General features: G+C 44.3%; 1 protein-coding gene across 12 annotated transcripts in view; it reads right to left on the bottom strand.

Annotated features, from left to right (window-relative positions):
• Positions 1–20,246, bottom strand: part of ATG7 (autophagy related 7) — a 307,849-nt gene that overhangs the window by 143,226 nt on the left and 144,377 nt on the right. For all 12 annotated transcript variants that reach the window (XM_032458967.1, XM_032458969.1, XM_032458968.1 and 9 more), the window contains 2 exons: positions 17,670–17,745; positions 4,724–4,804 (listed from right to left, as the gene is read on the bottom strand). In XM_032458967.1, the coding sequence (XP_032314858.1) occupies positions 4,724–4,804; positions 17,670–17,745 (157 nt within the window). The remainder of the gene's footprint in view (positions 1–4,723; positions 4,805–17,669; positions 17,746–20,246) is intronic.

Raw genomic sequence — 20,246 nt, 5'->3', positions numbered from 1 at the left:
TCGCTCCAAGGTCCTCCCCGCTCTTCCTCACTTACAAGGTTAACTGGTACCGGGGACCATAGCAAGAGGATGTCCCTTGATGCAGAGCACATCACAACGTTCGGGAGATCACCGCTGCTTTACAGGTCACTCTTCAGACCGTGCTCTCTGAGGGCAGTGGCTGCTTTAATCATCCCTGCCTCCCTCGCACACAGCAGGCGCTCAAATGTCAGTAGAATAAATGAACGTCAGCTAACAGACCTACAGTAAGGGGTTAACTTTTCCTTCTAAATCTACCACTTGTCCTTCTAGCCTCTCCACAGTGCATCTGCAGAACTTCTAGTCACAGGCTGGTTTGGGATGGAGGTTCTTCTTTGAAAGAGTTTAAATAGCTGAGTTTAATGTTGCTATGTCATGCCTCTTAAGTCACAAAGAAAAGAGAAATGAGAGAAGAAAGGTGGGGTTATATCCAAAGATAAATGGGCAGGCCGCTATGACAAAGGCAAACGGAAAGTATGGTTTCTGTAGGACGATCCTGGCTGACGTCTGCCCTTACACCACCTCTGCCCATCACTCCTCAAGACACACTACACAGAGGCACATAAAAAGCTAGTAACAAGTCACTCTGGGAAGTTTAATCACAGCACATCAGCAGAAGAACCCACGCACAGTAAACACCAGAATGAGTGTGTTATGAGGGTGGCTAACGGCTGGTTAGAGTCTGCGGATCAGGTTTCCGGACACACATCTTGCTCCATCTGTACACTAGGTGGGTCCCAGAGGGGATGAAAACCAAGTCTGGGGCCTGCTTCTTTATACCAGATGCTCTTCCTGCGCCATCACCGAGGTGGAGAGCGACAGAAATACTCGGCCTGCAGTTTCTGCGGGCAAAGCCCTGCGCCCAACTCCGCAGATCTGAGGGAAGCTTCCCCATCAGCTTCTGGGTCCCTGGAACAAGGCTGTTGTTATGTAAAATTCCAGAAGGTGCCTAGTTTTACTCCTTCCGGGGAAAGAGAACGGTCACAAAATCCAACACGCTGCTCCCTTCCCCTGATATGGGGAAGGAGCAAGGGGGAACCTTCTGGGGTCAGGGAAACAGCCTACGACTTGACAGAAATGTAGGTTACAGGGGTGCATACCCTTGTCAAGATGACAGAACTGTTCTCTTAAGATTCATTCATTTCACTGTATGTAAATTCTACCTAGAGGAAAAGAACCACGCACAAATACCAAACTCTAGTTAACAGGTTTACCACCTGCAGTACTATGGACTGGCAATTTGAGAACCCGTTTCGGTGTACACTAGACTTGAGCAAGCGGGTAAATATATCCAGGATAATGGGAGCCAGGTTTCCCACTGTTTGGGAAGACAGTTACAAGTATAGAAAGGGGGAAATTCACATTACCAAAGGGGATAAAATGTATCGTGTGCCTCCTGACATGAGGATACACCATTTCTTTGGTATTCCTGCCAAAAATGCATAACCTGAATCTAATCGTAAGGAAACGTTACACAAATTCCAAATCGAGGGAAATTCTACAAGATAACTGGCAAAATGTCAAAATGCTGAAGTTAAGAAAGGCAAAGAAAGGCTAAGGAGCTTTTCCTGATTCAGGAAAGCCAAAGAGACAGGACAACCGAATGCACTTTGATTCCCAGTCTGGGAGAAGAGAAGTTACAAAGAACATTACTGGTACAGATAGCAACACTTGAAATACAGACTGTGTATTAGATAATAGTACTGCACAAACATTAAATTGCCTGAATTTGGTAAGTGTGTTGTGCCTAGGTAGGAGAAGATCCTTTTTCTTAGGAAATGTACATTTAAGTATTTGGCTGTAAACAACTACAACGTCTCCAACTTATTTTCAAAGTGTCAAGAAAAAGAGAAGGCGGGGGGGGGGGGGCCGGGGAGGGAGAGCACACAAACAGGGAAAAATGTGAACAACTGGTGGATCTGAGTAAAGAGTATACAGGAGTTCTCGGAACCATTTCTGCAGCTTGTGAGTTTAAACTTACACAGAACAGAAAGGGACCTCCCACGTACCCCGACTTCCCCAGAACTATTTCGGTGAAAAACTAGTAACAACAAACCAACTCAATGTGTAAGAAGAAGTTCTTTCAAGAATATTGGTTTCAGAATTATACTCTTCCCTCTGGTAGCAACTCCACCAAATCATTTGGCTCTGAATTCCTTTCTAAAACTAAAAAAACAACTCATAGAGCTTCAGACAGGTGTTTTATCGGTGTTTTATCGGTGGTTGTCTAAAATTCCAGTGACAGATACTGTCATTTTAGGAAGTCTTGCAAGGCAGTAAACAGAAACTGGAATGAAAGTGATCCTCACCACCCGGGAATCCTCCAGATTCGTCAGTATTTTTTCTGGAAGATGGAACAATTCACCTGGCTGTATGTCAAGCTAAAGTCAAACAGGATAAGGAATGACTTGCGTGTACATGAGTCAGCCTCCCCTGTCATAGGAGCAGAGACCTGTATGCTTTCCCACCTCAGGCCCCGTAAAAAGTCTCTTCTATTTATATAAATAAAGTAATAAAGGCGTTATTACTCAGCACAGCTTCCTCTCACTCCCTCCCTCCCCCAGTCTTGCTGTGCTTGTGGTTAAATCAAGACAAGTATAAATACAGCCTTGGTCCTACGGAAAAAAAGCAAAATACTGAAAAACTACCAGAGGAAAAAATTACTTCATGGATGTCAAAGGAGAATTTTTTAAAACTCATTTTTAGCCCCAAAGAACCTTTTTGAAACAGTAACAACTATGCTATGACTCAGTATAACAAATATTATGCTAAGTATGCATTAAGAAAAATTCACATGCACAGAGATGAAAATGTAATTGGATTTGTCATTTCAAAGTATTAATGTTAGGCTTGCAGATAATAGAGAATGACATTCTAAGCAAATAAATAAGTTAGCCAAGTAAATAAATGCTGTGTTTCTACTGTAAGGAAATACATGCACCGATGAAGCAACCTTTTCAGCACAAAAGAAATTTAATACCCAGACCACAGGAAACGTGATCGCTCTGGGAAAGCACAGCTGTTAAAATCCAAGTCAGTTTGTGTTAAATCGTCCAGCATCTGTATGTAAAGCAGGACTCTCAGAATGACCACCAAGAGGAAATAATTTTGCTAACAAAACAGTGATACCTGTATTTAATTTAATGCTTACAGTAAGTGTAAAAGAAAAACACACAGCTATTCTCTTTCAAAGAATATATGGGACCTCAGTTAGCTGGTTTGCTTGTGATCCTTCTATTAACAGTATCTAAAGGTCTAATTTAATCAAAAATAGAACCAGAAAAAAAATTGAGTGCATTTCACTTAGAGAACCCAATTATCTATATTTCATTGACTAGCTAGATCTACATGAAGCCACAGAAAAACCTCTGGCACCTGTGCCAAAGAATTTCATGTGAAAATTAATACTGCCAAGTTATTTTGGGACCAATTAGCTCAGCCATTCAAAGAAAAAAAAAAAAAAACCTGCTCCACTGAAGAGCATATAATCCTAAAACTTGCATTTCTGAAGACAGAAGTGCAAGCAGACATTCTTGAGGCTTTGACTCGAGCAGATACCAGACACCTTAAAGAACCCACAGAAAGAATGAGCTTATGGGCAACTGCTGACAAATGGTAAGCCTTGAATCTCAAAATAGACACTTGGGAGGCCTAATGATAAAACAGGAGCTGAGTTTACTTTTGAAGAAAAAAAATTACTCCAAGTTTTTCAGCACCTAAAATTAACCAAGCTCATCAACACTGTTTGTCAAACGTGAGTTAACTTTCTAGAGAAACTGCTTGGGATTGTGCTTCTCACAAGGTGAGACCCGAGTAAAGTTTCCAAAGAAACTTGTCATTTCACAGTGGAGAGACTTTCCCCAGAATTCAGTCCCGCTCAGACTGCCACGTGTAGGCTACACAGCAAAGAAGTCGCAGATTATAACCGAGAGGCTGCAGTTTGGGATTAATGACCCCAATGCTACTTTGCATAACACTTGAACCTGAAAGTCTTCTCAAGAACCATGAGTTTTAAAAGACCAGGTTAAACTCTGGGCGTTAGACGGCTTAAAGAGGCATCCAGAGGAAATCAGGTACCATACACGGTACACGTGTAAAAATAACTCAGACCACCCCAAAGCCTATTAAAAAACGAGCTGCCATCACTGCAGTTTTGAGATACATAAGCCATTTCCCATTACAAAGGAGGACATGCCAGCTCTATTTTTAGAGCCTCTGAAAAGATCAAAGCTGAACTGGCCCTTTTATTGGCTCCCCATCCAGCCCCTAATCTCTGTTTACTTTGTCTCTGTCATTATGCTGATCTCCAAAAGACACACCACCAGGACTGCACCCCACCCAACCCCGGTCCTCTGAGTAACACTTAAAAATTGCTCTGTGGTGGTCCGTGAGAGGGACGAGCCCTCTGGGGGAGGAACGAAGGACAATAAAGTTCAAATTCAGGCCTCCAAACACGGCGATGCAAGGGCTGATACAGAACTACAACGTCTAACCCACTCTCTCTCTGTACGCTATAAACCAAACTTTCTCAGGCTGGTTTCTCTGTGAGAATGAATACAGGTAAGTGAAAACAAGAAACCCCTTTCTGGTTTTTTAGACCCCACCTCCCCAACAAAAACTCCTCTGGGTTTCAGGTCTCTGGCTGGTGAGGCTGAAGGGCTCCTTTAAAAAAAAAAAAAGTCCCCACAAGTATAGAATGACTTACTTTAGAAGAACAAGCTGTACACTTGTCAAACGCCAGGCTGACAGGAAGGACGTTATCAAACCGTGACAGGAATCCCCGGATCTAAAAACAAACAAACAATTCACATCAAGCCTAGAATGACACGCCTGTGAAATACACATATCATTTCTGACAAGTGAGAAACAATTAATACGGTGGCCTTGACACAGATGACTAACAAAAATGAAGTTCAACATGGATATTTTCCCTTTACTATGTAGTCAGTTTGAGGAAGAATGTATTAGGTCCTTTATTCCATAAAGAACCAAGTCTACAAGCTTTTCACATATTTGAGACCTAAGCACAAATTGACTCCAAAATATACAAAGAAAGCTATAAAACCTAAAGTATTGTTTTAAATAAATGTCTTCAAAAATGTAACAGGTCAACTAGTTTATTATGACAGCTCGCTGTCATACATGTTACAGTGAATACAGGGTAAGTGGGCCTTTCAGGATATGATATTGGATGGGGCTTCACAAGCCAAGAAGGCTGGAGGCTACAGAAGGCAGAAATGGTCCTACATGTATGTCCAGTCACTTGCCTGACTTGGAACAGAGAGGGGATAAAATGCAAAACATACCAAATTTATGGGGAAACCGCGCCACCTTGAGTATCAAGTTCTGAACTACAACTGACTTCCATTCACAGGGTCTTGGGCTATAACCTGGTTTCACAGCCCATGATTTAAGTAATTTATTCAGACCCTATGCCTCTAGAACCACACTTATACCAAACGGGGAGATCTGAACTGTTACATCATTAAAACATTACTACTAAAAATATGTACAGTGAAATCTCTAAAGTCTCCACGGGACTCAACATCGATAACAAGCCAAACACCGTGAATCTTCTCATGGGTTAATTTATCTGATGTTGACAACCACCCTACTGAGAAAGCTCAGTTTGAGGGGAAAGCAACTTGGCCTCACTTGAACAAGCAAAAGAGCCCCTCCCCGCCAATTCTTGTTGCCTTTAGCCACCAACGTTCCCCCCTCACCTCCTACCCCTACCCTGCCCCAAACAAAACCAACAAAACCTGGCAAACTCTTTAAAGAAACAGGCTTCCTTCTGAGGGTGGACACCTCCACCCACCATTAAGCCGACCTTGCAACTAACAGTCTAGCTGCATTTGCATACTGACTGCTGGGAAATCTAACCTTAAAGGACGAGCCTGTAGACATCTTTTAAATGTTGTCATCTGTACGTTATGAAATTTCAAGGTAATCCAAGATCAAAAGTGTCCAGTAGAAATGATGAATTAGCTAGTTGGGATAAGTTAGCTGGCTTCATTGTGAACCTTCAAAAATGTGGCAGTCTTTTAGTTCTCGTATCTCAGGAATGTGGTGACCATTTTTTAATACAGTACTTGAGGCACAGTCAGGGTCCTGAGTTTGCTACCCAGGGCATCCAAGCAGGAGACGGCAAAGTGGCAGAAAAGACTTTAACCACGGGTCACAAATGGGCATGCAGAGATTCTCATGAGGTCTGGAAGTTATGGGCCTGAGAGAATTCTCAGTGAAATTCCTCAGACCTCAATGGCTTTTACATTAAATTTGCCTAGAAAAATTTTCATCATATGTAGCATATTTTCCATTAAAATGTTCATTGACATGGCGTACATGTTAGGACCTCCATATATGTTCCATGAAAAGGTTCCTTCAGGTGAGGTTTTTTGTTTGTTTTTTGGTTTGATTCTGTTTTTTAAATAGAGGTACTGGGGGATGGAACCCAGGACCTTGTACATGCTAAGCATGCGCTCTACCACTGAGCTATACCCACCCTCTCCCCACCCCCACCACGAAAAGGTTTCTTGATTCTCTTTTCTCTCAGACAGCTAATGTCAAGCTTTCTTTATGTTGTGCAAAGAAGTACTGGTGATTTTCTCTGCTCAACTATTTCACAATTGGAGGTGGGGAGGTAAAGCTGAAAGGAAAGGAGACAATAGACCCAGACAGGAGCAGAAAGGAAGGGAGAAAAAGGAGAGGAAGGAAGGAAGGAGAAAATACAAACATAGAACACAGGTGGTGAGCAACAAGAGAAAGGAGCCTGAGTGACCGGCGCAGCCAAGCAGGGGCCCCAGTACCATTGTTTAGACTCCAGACAGCCCTTTACCAGGAAGCAGTGATTCATTTTCCCAGGATGAAGGAGAACAGTATGTGTGTGTAAGGCCTTTCAAATTCCCCAAGTTGCTATCGGAAGGCTCAGAGATCAACCGAAGTAACTCCAGTTTTAGGAAATTTAAAGAGGAATACCTCTTCTCAAACCGATCCAGCAGACTCCTAACACGCCTAACAGGCATCCCCCAGGTGACCTCTCTCCCTTCCACTGAATCCAACACTCTGCTGTTGATTAATTTTCCTCATACAGCTCTGATGTGTGCCACCCCCCCCTTTTTAAAATTGTAGTGTAGTTGATTTATGATGTTTCTGGTGTACAGGGAAGTGATTCAATTATACTATGTGTGTATATACGTATCCTTTCTCATTATAGGTTATTACAAGATATTGAATATCATTCCCTGTGCTATACAGTAGGACCTAGTTGTTTACCTAGCTATATACAGTAGTGTGTATCTGCTAATCTGAACTTCTAATTTATCCCACCTCGCTCCTTTCCCCTTTGGTAACTATAAGCTTGTTTCCTATGTCTGGAAGTCTGTTTCTGTCGTGTAAATAACTTCATTTGTATCATTATTTTCTCAATTCTACATGTCAGTGATATCATATGAGATTTGCCTTTCTCTGACTTACTGCACTTAGTATGATAATCTCTAGGTCCACTCATGTTGCTGCAAATGGTAATATTTCATTCTTTTTTATGGCTGAGTACTATTCCATTGTATATATATGATATGTCGCTTTTTACCAACTTCCTAGAGCTGACCAAAAACAGCAAGAGGACTCCTTATACTGGTATTCAAGGTGCCCCCAGTCTGGGCACGTCACGCCTTTCCAGTTACATCTTCCACTGAATCTTCTCACTGGCTTCATACAACTACTAAGCTGAACTACAACTTCCCTTCCAAAAATAATCCACCCACCACTTGACTTAGTTAGAGATAATGCCTTCATTACATGAAATCCTTCTCTTTGGTATTTATCACCCAAATACCTCGTGTAATAGTCGCTTCTTTAAAAACAAAAATAACAGGTTTACCGGGATAAAATTCATGCAACATAAAAATCATCTTTTTTGAGTATATGATGTCAGTGGCTTTTAGTATATTCATGGAATTTTGTAAACATCACCAATATCTAATTTCAGAACATTTTCATCACCCCAAAAAAGAAACTCAGAAGCCATCAGCAATTAGTCCCCATTCTCCATTTTTCCCAGACCCTGGCAACCAGTAATCTACTTTCTATTTTTATTGATTTGCCTAATTTGCATATTTCATATAAATAGAATCATACATGACTAGCTACTTCACTTAGCATATTGTATCATGTATCTGTACTTCATTTTTATTGCCAAATAATTATATGGCTATACCATATTTTGTTTACCGCTAATAAGTTGATAAACATTGCTTTTGAGCATATACATAGAGTGGAATTAGTGAGTCACATGGTAACTGTATGTTTAACACTTTGAGGACCAGAGTGACTGCACCATATTACATTCCTGCCAGCAAAGTGTGAGGGTTCCAATTTCCTGACCTTGTCAACACTTGTCTGTTTTTGAGTATTGACGTCCTAATGACAGTGAAGTGCTGTCTCACTGTGGTTTTGATCTGCATTTCTCCAACTGAGTTGAGCACTTTTCATGTGCTTCTTGACCATTCATGTATCTTTCCTGGAGAAACGTCTACTCAAATTCTTCACCAAATTTTAAATTGGGTTATTTTTCTTTTTATTGTTGAACCAAAAGTGTCCTACATATATTCCGGATACAAGTTTCCTATCAGATATGTGATTCTGCAAATATTTTCTCCCATTCTGTGGGCTGTCTCTTCACTTTCTGGATTGTGTCCTTTGAAGCACAGACATTTTAATTGTCGGTGTCCTATTTATTTTTCCTTTGGTTGCCTGGCCTTTTGGTATCATATGTAACAAACTGCTTCTCACCCAAGGTCATGAAGATCTAGTATGTTTTACTCTAGTTTAATAGTTTTAGCTCTTACATTTAGGTCTATGACCCATTTAGTTGATTTTTGTATGTGGTGCGAGGTGAGGGTCCAAATTCATTCTTTTGCACGTGGAAGTCCAGTTGTCCTAACGCTTTGCTGAGAAGGTTCTTCTTCCCCCACCAAATCAAGTGACCATAAATGTAAGGGTTCACTTCTGGACTCTCAGCTCTATTCCACTGATCTCTGTGTCCAGCCTCATGACCGTACTACACTGACTTGCTTACAGTGGCTTTGTAGTGATGGGAAATGTGACTCTTCCAACTTTGTTCTTCTTTCTCAGGGTTATTCTAGCTATTCTGAGTCCTCTGCCTTACCACATGAATTTTAGGATCAGCTTGCATAACATAATTACTTAAAATATTATTTTTTCTTTCTTTTGCTTTTAGAGGGCAAGATACAGGTTGAACTATCTGCATTTGCCCATAGCACAGTAATTTGCTCATAATAGGTAACTTAGTATTAATTATGAAATAAATGAGAAAAAAACAAACATCCCCAAACCAACCAAATTATTCATATCTCAGCTATACAGAGTAAATACATCCTAAATAAACCACAAGAAAAACTCCATCTTGCCACCACTCACATTTTCCGGGCAATCTGAAGCCCTTCCCATCAATAACAGTTTAAATCCCCCGCATTACAAATGCACTGAGCTCCCACAACATGCTCTGCATTCCCTAAAAATCTTACAAGAAATGCATAAAGTTTAAAGAGCAGAGGTTGCTACTTAAAATTTTAGCACCTTCCTTAGATATGTATAGACATCCCAGAGCAATCTAAAACCCAGGTACCCCAAGCAAAATCCTACTAAATATAGTCACACCTAATTAGAGAGGCCAGGCACCAAATCACAGTCAAAGACATTATAAAGATTTGTCCCTTGCCTGGGTGGAGAAAAATTCACCATCACCTTCCTACTTACAAGTGAGCAAAGTATATGAAGCAATATGCTCACTCATTCAGTGTTTTTCTAAACTTGCTGGATCAGAAGAATCCCCTAGAACTTGATTCAAAAGATCTGGGGTAAGGCCTGAGCGTCTGTAGGTTTAACCAGCGCCCAGGTGATTCTCATCGGGCGAGCGTTTGGAACAAGATGCTTTCAGTTACCATCCTCATTTACACCTTCCTGTGGTTTGCGCTATACACTCAACATCCCCCGTTAGATGTCAGAAAACAGATGGAAGCAGTTAGCAAGCCTCTCCTCCTTTCCATGTTTTCTAAACATAGCACCACCACACCCAGCTAACATAGCCCACATCTAAATTAACATCTAAATGACAAGGCTTTGTAAAGTGATTTCTCCATCCACTTAGGAACTAAGGCCTCTTGACGGTGCTCAAAATACCATCTTCTAACTCTGGGGACTGCATACAGCTTACAGGGATATTACTCTGGAAAAGGCAGAAAGTCAATTTTGGTAGAGATTGGGAATGTTCTAGAGCTCGCTAGTGGGGGCTGTGGTTATGCACAAGTATATATACTTGTCAAAATTCATTAAAATGCACAAAGGGGGAGGATATAGCTCAGTGGTAGAGTGCATGCTGAGCATGCATGAGGTCCTGGGTTCAACCCCCAGTACCTTCACTAAAAATAAACAAGCCTAATTACCTCCCCCCACCAAAATTAATTAATTTAAAAAAACACACTCAAAATGGGTGCATTTGATTGTACATAAGCTATATCTCAAAAAAGGAGACTAAAAAAACCAGTTTATATCTTATTAACATTTTCAAAACTACAGAAAACACAAAATGAAAAGCATGAGGTCCCTATGGCCCCACAATTCCTCTGCCTCAAAAAAAACCCTCCAGCATCAGTTCCTGTGTAGCCTTCCAGGGAAAAAACAAAATTTTATGTATAAACCAGCTCTACAATGTGTGTATCTTTGCTACTACCGAAGTATTTTAAAAAACCCAGCAGGGAACGACAGAACTTAGGAGGACGATTACCTGTGGTTCCTGGCCCTCTTCCCTCTCCTCAGCCCCAGGCCCCACGAAGGGCAAAAGCAGCTTGAGACGAAATCCCCATCGTCAAACAGCAATGGGGCACGCGGCTGAATGCGCGCTGGGCTCAAAGGGCCGAGTAAGCCAGGGCACGCTCCCCTCACCAGGACGGGTCAAAATACGGCGAGATGCCGCAAAAGGCACCTATGTAGGCTCCTCCCGCCTTCCTCTGGGCTGCCCCAGCACGACAGTGGGTGGGCCTGCGAGAATTCAGTAGGCACACCTGTGCACATCCAATTAGCATCCAAAGGCTCGAAAGCAGGAACACCTGTATGGCTGGGTGTTTGCTGGGGGCTAGGCGTCAAGGGCCCTTCCACAAAGAGAACTAGCGTTGGGAGCACAAAATTCAAAGAGCAGCAGTTGGTCTGTGTTAACTTGACGGGTTACATACTTTGTCCCCTAGGATGCCATCAAGAAGCCATTTTTATAGACTGAAGCTGTTGTTCTCAAAGGCCTGACGTCCCTGGAGGTTGTCTTTCAGTGGATCGGGAACAGAGCTGGGCAATGTGTATTCTGGGATGGCTCCCGAGGTGACTCTGATACACCAGGTGTGGGCGCCCCTGGATTAGGCTGTCTTCCACTTAAAGGCTAACTGAATCCAGCTCTGTACCCAGATTCACTAACGTCTCCTCCGGTCTAGTCTCCATGCAGCAGCCAAACCTCACCACGTCACATCTCAGCGTGTGACTTTCCAGTGGCTTTCCACCCTTGGTTGAAGGTCCAAGCCTTTACAGTGGGCTGGCGAGCCAGCCGGCCTGTGCCCCTCCCACACTGGGCTCTCCTCCCTCTCTTACAGGGACACTGGCTGCCTTTCAGGTTCTCAAGCTCACCAACCTCCCTTCTCACCCATCTTCTCCCGTGTCCTGTGTCTCCCCTAACGTGCTTTCTCCTCTCCCTTCTCCCTTCCACGTAAACAGCTGCTCCCTCCTAACCTGGGAAGCTGTGCAGGAGGGCATGTTCTGGCAGAACGTGGAAATGGTGGCCTAGGGGACTGGGGAGGGGACCGACATTTACTAAGTGCCATCCTGCGTTTAGCTCTCTTGAGTGTTTTCACATGCTCATCTCATTTTGGCCTGACTACTATCCTGTGACCTTCCCCATATTCTAGATAAAGAAATCGAGGCTCGGGGGGAAGGGTATAGCCCAGTGGTAGTGTGTGTACTTGGCATGCAAGAGGTCCTGGGTTCAATCCCCAGGACCTCCATCCAAATGAATAAATAAACCTAATTACCTACCCCCCAAAATAAATAAATAAAAAAAATTTTAAAAATAAATCAAGGCTCAGGGAAGTGACAAGATTCACACAAGAACCAAGTGGCAAAGACAGGGATCAGAGTTCTGTTCCTTCTCTCCAAAGAAGGAGAAGGGGGTGGGGGAAGCTGAAAAGCAAGGAGAAGGTAAAAATAAAGGAAGGAAGTAAGAAAAGACCAGAGGAATTTTTTTTTAAAGCCAAAACACCCCTCAAAACCCAAGAACTCAGTATCAAGATAGCCACTATCAGGGTCTGAATAGATTAAATTATCTTCAGTCAATTATGCCCATTTGGCTACAAAATAAAGAGATCAGGAATAAAAAGGGGTCCCTTCCATTCTGGGCCACCCCCGGTGGTGTTTACACCTAAGCTGAGTGAAAGCAGCTCGAGCCCCAAGCCTCGATGGGAAGTGGAGACCCAGCGACCAGCAACAGAGAGCCATCCTGAGAAGGCACCACTGCAACCACCTGGAACCTGCAGCCTTAACTTCACACCGGTTTCCAGCAGGCCTGGCAGTATTTCTAGAGCCTGGGATTTGCATAAATAAAAGCTAAGTCCAAGCTCTGGATTGCTCTTGGATGTTGAAGAGAGTCTTAACCAAATTCAGTGCTAAAATACAGCGTTTAGCAATTGCAAAACCCCAGGCACAGCACAGAGGTCCTTGTTTCAGACAGCAGCTTCAGCTACCACCTGTGACCCACCTCTCATTATCCAACAGGAGTCACCACAGGGCGGAAGAAGCAAGCTGGAAGTGAGCCAGTGTGATCCTTAGAAAAATCCTGCAGAATGCAGCTAATCCTTCCAGCTCGTCCCTACACACTCACTGCTTCCAGAGTTTTATGACATTCCCTGTTACTTTCTTTTTAGGAGGGTAGATAAGCTCCCACTTTACTATTCTAACTAAAAGTGAAAGAGAAAGAGAAAAACAACATTTACAAGTGCCCAGAACAGTGCTAGTCCTTAGAAAATGTAATTTAATCTGTACATGAATACCAGTTGTTTACAGTGTATTATTATGCCCATTTTAGTAATTTAGAACATGAAGTTCAGAAAGGATCAGTAACCTGCCAGAGGTCACAAAGTGACAAGTGGCAAGAACTGCCTCAAATCCTGTTGTCAAATGAGCTAATGAGTGAGTAAATGAAAATGAAATTGAGAGGCAAAGCAGGGACTCTCATCAGATCTGTGTGATCGCAGAGCCTCTGGTTTCCTCCCACATGGGCCCTCCCAAACAGGACAGCCTCACTAGGTGAGCAAAACCTGGGGGCACGAGGAACATCCTGCAACTGACAACACTAGGCCTGAGTCCTTTGGGGATGAGAGATGCTCCCTGAGCCGCTTTGGAGTTCTGGCACTGTGTTTAACTTATGCCTGACTCTGTACGCCAAGGAGAGGGGGGCCCACTTAACCTCTCTGAACCCAGTGGTGCTTGGCACAGAGTCAGTGTTTGGAATCACCTGCTGAAGGGATGGAGGGAGGAAGGGAGAGAGGGAGGGTGAATAGGTCATAGCTGAAGCGGTGCGACAGCAGACATTAGGGCTGTCTGTTTTTCTGGCCAATTCCACTGCCATCAATTTGAGGGGTATAGAATCAGAGAGGCAAGGAGGTTCCTTTTCTTGGGCTACACCTCAGGAAACATGCTCTTACTGCTCATTTTCTTAACCTCGTCATTTTCTTAACCTCGTCCCTCAGCAGTCAGTCTGTCCACATCCCTAGAGGCAGACTGAGACAGCACTTCTGAGCATGGTGGAGAGACCTTGTTAAAAGCTAAGGGCCTGAGGATCTGGGGGCACAGCCTGGGCAGACAGGCCACAGCACGGCCGGAGACCACAGCTCCGTCTCAGCTTCTGCCTCACTTGGAGATTTCCCCTCCCGGGGTCCTCCCCTAGTTTGGGCTTTGTTCTACTTTCCTGAAAGTAACTAAGAGAAAGAACTCAAGAGCCCAAGAGAACCATGGGGTTGGCAAGTCCAAACCCCTAGGAAGGGCCCATTCATCCATTCATCCAGGGTGTTTATTCATCAGTACTTGAGGACCAAGAGTACATTTGTCCAAAGACGGAAAAAAAAACCCCAAAAAACCCATGAAGTGCCTGGTCCACAGTCAGTTAGAGCAGGACTGCTATATTCGTGACTGAGGTGTTCAAACAGCTACTGAACTGCCACGATGCTTTTCATTCTCTGAGGGACGTCCAGTCAAATGAGCAGCAGCTCCATTGGGGGCTGATTTCAGTCATATTCAGGACCTCTCAGCAGCCTGCACACCAACTTCCTGAAGACACCAGGCGTGGCCTCTGCATTTTATAACTCCTTTGGTAGGTGCCTCCTACCAAAGAACCAGAAAAGAGGTCTGGCCTCACGGAACCCAGCCACCACCCCAGGAGCCAGGAAAGACAACTCCCCCCACGCCCCAAATAAAAGATACCACTTGCTGGGAAGCAGAGGGAGTAAGAGGATACCAAGACTCACAATGAAAAAATTCTATGAAAGAAGCCGGGCTCCAAAGAGCATGTTCTGTATTATTTCATTTACAGAAAGTTCAAAATTTGAGAAAAGTCTCCCCAGGGGTTCAGAATCAAGAGGTGCTGGCCTCCGTGTGGGAAGGAGGCAATGGTAATGGGAAGAAGCATGGGGGGGGCCCTGGCAGGGTGGGGGTGGGGAAGCCTGGTCACACTTCATTTTGATCTGTGTGCTGGGTCCACGAGTGGTGTTCACTTGGTGATAATCCAAGTTGTATACTTAATGATTTGTGTCACTATGTGTATTTTATGGATTAAAATGACAACTTAAATTAAAAAACCAACCCCTTTACAGACAGGAAGTGGCTTCTACTTATTGCTGCCTGCTCACAGAATCTCGTCCGGTACATCCGGCCAGAGACTTTAAAAAAAGAACAAACCCATAAGCCTATTTTCTCACCTTCAAGTGGGGTTTTCACGGTTTTCAAATTCAGTAAGAGGTTTTTTCCAGGCTGAGTATCACTGAATTGCAGTGCCTAATCAAGCCTTCTGCTCTCGGCCAGTCTCTGGATGGGCCAAATTCTGCCTGCGGTCCCTGGAGAGACGCACTAAGTAATCCCCAGGCCTTCCAGGTCTGACTCGCGGAGCGCGGAGGTGCTGAGAGCACAGGCTGAGGGAAACAGCCTTCCCCAGATTACACACTGAGTTGCTGGTGGGGGGCCTTGTGATTCCCTGTCCAAAGATGGTCACTTTGCTACCACATCCCATTCTTCAGGGGCCAATTAATAAACACTCTCCTTTGGGGAACTGAGAAAAAACGAGCCCGGGGAATGTCACTGGCCGTTCTCTGTATACAAAGCACACAAAGGGGTTTACCGAGTTCCTCTCCAGCAGGAAGTCATTTGTCTCTGAGAGCCAGGAAGAGGAGGAGGGAAGTGCTGAGTCTGCACTGCAGCACAGCCCAGTGTTTTTGTGGAAACGATGTTCTCCTAATCAAAACACAGTTGCATAAATGGACTTACTCCACTTGGAAAAAAAAAAAAAGAAACTTAAACCCTATAAATAGGGACCACACAGCCTTGATTAATTTTAAAGTTCTTTCTCCACTATCTTTCTTAGAAAGTAGCTAAAAATAAAGGCCTGAAACTTGAAATAATGGAAGCAAGTAATCACACGCATGCACTCGGCTTTTCCCATATATGGCCGTGCTATTCTTCAGCCTATGAAAAGGCCAAATGAAGAGGTGGCCAACAACCAAAATAATCCCTCAGACACTTGAAAAGGAGGAGAAAGAATTAGAAGAGGGGGCGAATGACAATGGCAAGGCTCAAAGGGGCTGAATAACACGGAGAGGGATTAGTCGCCATAGTGCTTTGAAAACATGGGCACATGCACTCTGACACCGGACTGTCCGCAGAGACTGGTCCATCCTCCGGCCTCAGCACTGAGGACTGGCAACCGCAGTGATTTAACATAAAGGACTTGAGGAAGGAAGCAGTGCAGGGGCATGACTGAGAATGTAATCAAGGCCCTTCTCAGTAGGAAATCTGTAAAGGAGAGGAGGGCACATCTCAAAGTCAGAAGAAAGTGATGGAGACACCAAAAAGGGAAGAGGGCCAGGTTTCAAATGAGAGCGTCCAGGGCAGAGGTCAGCTCTGCACGACGCTTCCCTGTGACGGGGGTTATGACGGGGTCTGCTGGGTCCTGCTGGAAACATCTCTGAGAAAAGAACACATTCAGGTCAAATAAATGCCACCTTGAGTGAGGCAGGCTGGAAAAGTCACATCTGCATGTTCTGTGGTTTACAAAGCCTTGTCTGAGACAGGTCTGGACACAAGGTAAAGCACCTGCTTCTCTGACACGGAAACCGCAGCTCAGGGAGGGTAAATGACCCAACACAGGTCCCTGACAGCAACTCAGGGCAAGAAGCCCACAGCAGCGATTCAATGCCAACTCCCTGGATGGTGGGGCTGGGGCCATTTCCACCCACAAAACTGCAGAAGAGCCCCAGCCAGAGAGCCAAGTTTAGGTCTGGATTTTGGCGTACCCACTCCCTCTATCTGCAACTGTGGCCAAGTAATGTCCCCTCTTCTGATGGGGATCCTCAACCAGAAAACGCAGGGGCAGGCGTGGGGAGGCAGCGAGGGCCGAATGTGACCTGCGTGGGTCCCTTGCCCTCTGCGCTGTCTGTGAGTCTGTCCTCACCAACAAGAGTGCCAGCCTCGGCCGGGCCTGCCGGGCTCCATCACCACTTCCCTCGGGAGACGGCCTTCCTGCTCCAGACTGAAATACACGCATGGAACCTAGAGGAAGATTTCCAAAAAGCGAGAAAAACCTCCAAAGCCTAATAACAAAAACTGGTGAAGAAGCGCCATGAATTTAAAACTTCCCTTCCAGTCCTCCTTCTCTCTTCCCTCTCGGTGGGACGGACCTTCCTTCTGAAGCTTCAGACTGTTCTTCTGAAAAGACACCCCACTTTCTGGTGACACTGTACACTTCCAATGGCTTCCCCCGCACGCCCAGAAGGGCTTCTCCATGGCTATGGAGTCCATCACAACAACACACAACAGCCACAGAAGTGGCAGCAGCAGCGCTGCCGAGGCCCTGGATGTCCCAGGCCCTGCTGCCGAGCCCTTCTGCGCCTCACCTCCAATCTCTGCAGGCCGGCTGAGGCTGGCACTCTTGCCTCCACTTATAGATAAGACGGCTAGGGCTCAGAGAAGTTTAGTCACTTGGCTAAGGAAGGCCATCTTAATAACTGCACGGCTGGGACTGAAGCCGCTGTCTGCTTAATTTCAAAGCCCATCTCCTTTCTGAGGCCCCCGGTCAACATGCTAAATGTATTGAGACTTTGGGTAATGGTGCTTGTTCAGGATTTCTTCTCGTCACCATCCTACAGAATGGGCCACCTTCCAGGTGGTCACAAAGACAAATTTCCCACTGAAATTCCAGGGATGCTGGGAGAAGTTGGGTGGGAAAGAGGTGGGCTGGCATGATGGCACAGTAAAGTGACCCCAAATACTGTCCCTCTGCACCACTGGGGTCGGGTCCAGAACTGTGATTTCATTTCCAAATCACTAACCTGGTGAGGCACGAGCCCAAGAGCCGTTGGAGGCTCATTCATGCGGTCGTCACTGCTGCTGGCAATGGCGTAGCCCCTGAGAAAAGGAAACAGAGCTGCTCATTTCATAAAAGTTTATGTTTAACTTCTGTGAGGATGATCTGGAGGAGGTCACATATGATTTACAAGGATAACTGAAACGGCCCTTGCTAGGCAGCATAAGCTGGAAAAAACCCTCATTTCCCCGGGAAGAAGGCAGAATAGTAAGGAAAAAGGGGCCTGTGTTTTGGAGTCAGAAAGACCAGTGACCAAAGGCACGTTGCTGAACTTCTCTGTGCTTTACGTCCATCATCCATAAAACAGGAACAAGACAGCCGTGAGGGCTGACGTAGGGACAAGCCAGGCAAACGGCAAGCACAACGTGCAGCACACGACAAGCCGCTGCGGGTTGCCTCCCTTGCTCAGAGGCCGGCTTGTGAAACACCACGGCACACTGTTGAACTGCAATTTTGCAACAGGAAACTTTCCAACCTTAACTTCTTGAGGAGATGTAAATGCCTCCAAAATGGAGGAGGGAGAAAGAAACATGAGGAATTAATGGGCTGAATGAAGGCACTCCATCGTGAACAACAGTGTGATGTTCACTTATGTCACAGGAGAGCTGCGACATCAGACAGGCCCTGGTTTTAGCCTAGGACCAAGGCCAACATGCCGCACAAAGGGGTCAGTGTGAAGAACTCACAGAGTCTGCTCTCAAAGATTTCATCCCAAATGCTTCCTGTCAGGGGCCGCAATACATGAGGGTACCAGGAATAGCCAAGGGGGGTGACAGTGATAAGAGGAAGACAAAAAAAGCTGCTTATTTTCATTCAGCTCTGAAGCATCTGTATGAGTTACATATGCTACCAACAATGCACAAAGGCTATCTTCTTCAACTGCGTAGAAAAACTGAGTCATACAGTTAATAGGATATTCCTGTTAACTTCTGAGAACTGGAAAAATAAGCCTTTCAAAAATTCAATTCTTTCCTGCCTGTATTACAAATAGCACAGCGGAGTGATTATAAACAGAGTTTGGAGCCAAAGTGGGCTGAGCTAAATCCCAGCTTTACCACCTACCAACGATGTGAATTTCAGCAACTTACTTATCTTCCCTGTGCCTCAATTTCCCCTTCAAAAATGGGACTGATGGTAGTTCTTTCCTAAAGTGTTGGCTATGAAGATTAAATGAGTTACAATCTGTAAAGTGCTCAGAATAGTGCCTAGCACAATGTGAACAAGTGTTTGAAAATAAGTCAGAGTGCACTTGTCACACAGTCAAGTGTAAATACCTGTTTGACTCCAGTCTGACTTCACTACATGACACCTGACATCGCAGTCTCCAGCAGATATTGAGAGGGTCTTAAATTGTTTGTTAATTTTTCTTTTTCTTTTCCCTTTTTTCCATTTTCTGTCCTTTCCTTTTCTTTTCCTTCCTTCTTTCTTTTTTTTAAATTACTGACTCAATTGTTTAAAATTAATTTTTGTCTCACTTTTACTCATTACAAGATGAATTAATTCTATTACTTATAAGGCACAAAGTAAGATCTTGTCCTTACTTGGGGAAGGCAGGGTGTGTAGCCCACAGCTGTGCTAATTTCAGTATCTGTAATATAACGTGTATACAACGTGTTAGACATATTGACCACCAAAAGGCCCAAGGTCAAGTTGAAACAAACCAGCCTATCCTTTCCTTCCTCTCACGTGCAAGACTAGCACACAATGAGTGCTCAATATGTTAAAAAAGATTTTTACAATTGGTGTGGTAATACTGGATTAGGTGGTCAGGACCAACATTTCCATTGAGAACTAACAGAAAAGTTAGACAAAGTATAAAAACCTTCGTTTGAAAGTATCAGAGAGCTACCAAGGTCGGGGAGAACTGGAGGGTCAAAGTCTGTGAGTGGAAGGGAGCCCACAGGGTTAAACCAGGCATTGCAAGGGGAGCTTTCCCCCGTAAAGTAACTGCCAATCTCCAGAAGCAGTGGTCTTGGATGAGAAGCTGAACAGTGATACTGTCTGACTCGTGGGGCTGATGGCAAAATCCAGACTTTGAGGTTTGCCAATAAGGAAGAAACACAGAAAATATTCCAGGCTTTGGGTTGGGACCACAGAGGGTTACATCTTTAGACTAAGGGTGGACCAGAAACAAGCCCCCATTGGACCAGGTGTTCTAGGATGGTAGTCCACCTGGCTAAGCAGCTTGCCAGAAGGAAACAAAAGTCACAACATCTCTATAATTTCACATATAATGTCCAATACTCAATCAAAAATAACCAAGCAGATGCAAGGAACTGAAGAAATTTAAATACTGATTGGATATGGGATAATATTAGGGAATTGCCTTTTGTTTTTATATGTAAAATAGTAGTGCTACATACTAAAAAGATACATTTACACGAATGTAATGCTATGTCTTGGACTTGCTTTAAAATAAGCCAGTGGGAGAAGGAAAAATATGGACGTAGTACAGATAAATGATTGGCTGTGTGTTAGTGCAACATCCAACAATGTTGAAGGTGGATGGTGCATACAAGAGGGTTGATATATACACACAAAC

Source organism: Camelus ferus, chromosome 17 (genome assembly GCF_009834535.1).
Source record: "Camelus ferus isolate YT-003-E chromosome 17, BCGSAC_Cfer_1.0, whole genome shotgun sequence".
NCBI lineage: Eukaryota > Metazoa > Chordata > Mammalia > Artiodactyla > Camelidae > Camelus > Camelus ferus.
This window is presented reverse-complemented; position numbering and strand designations above follow the sequence as displayed.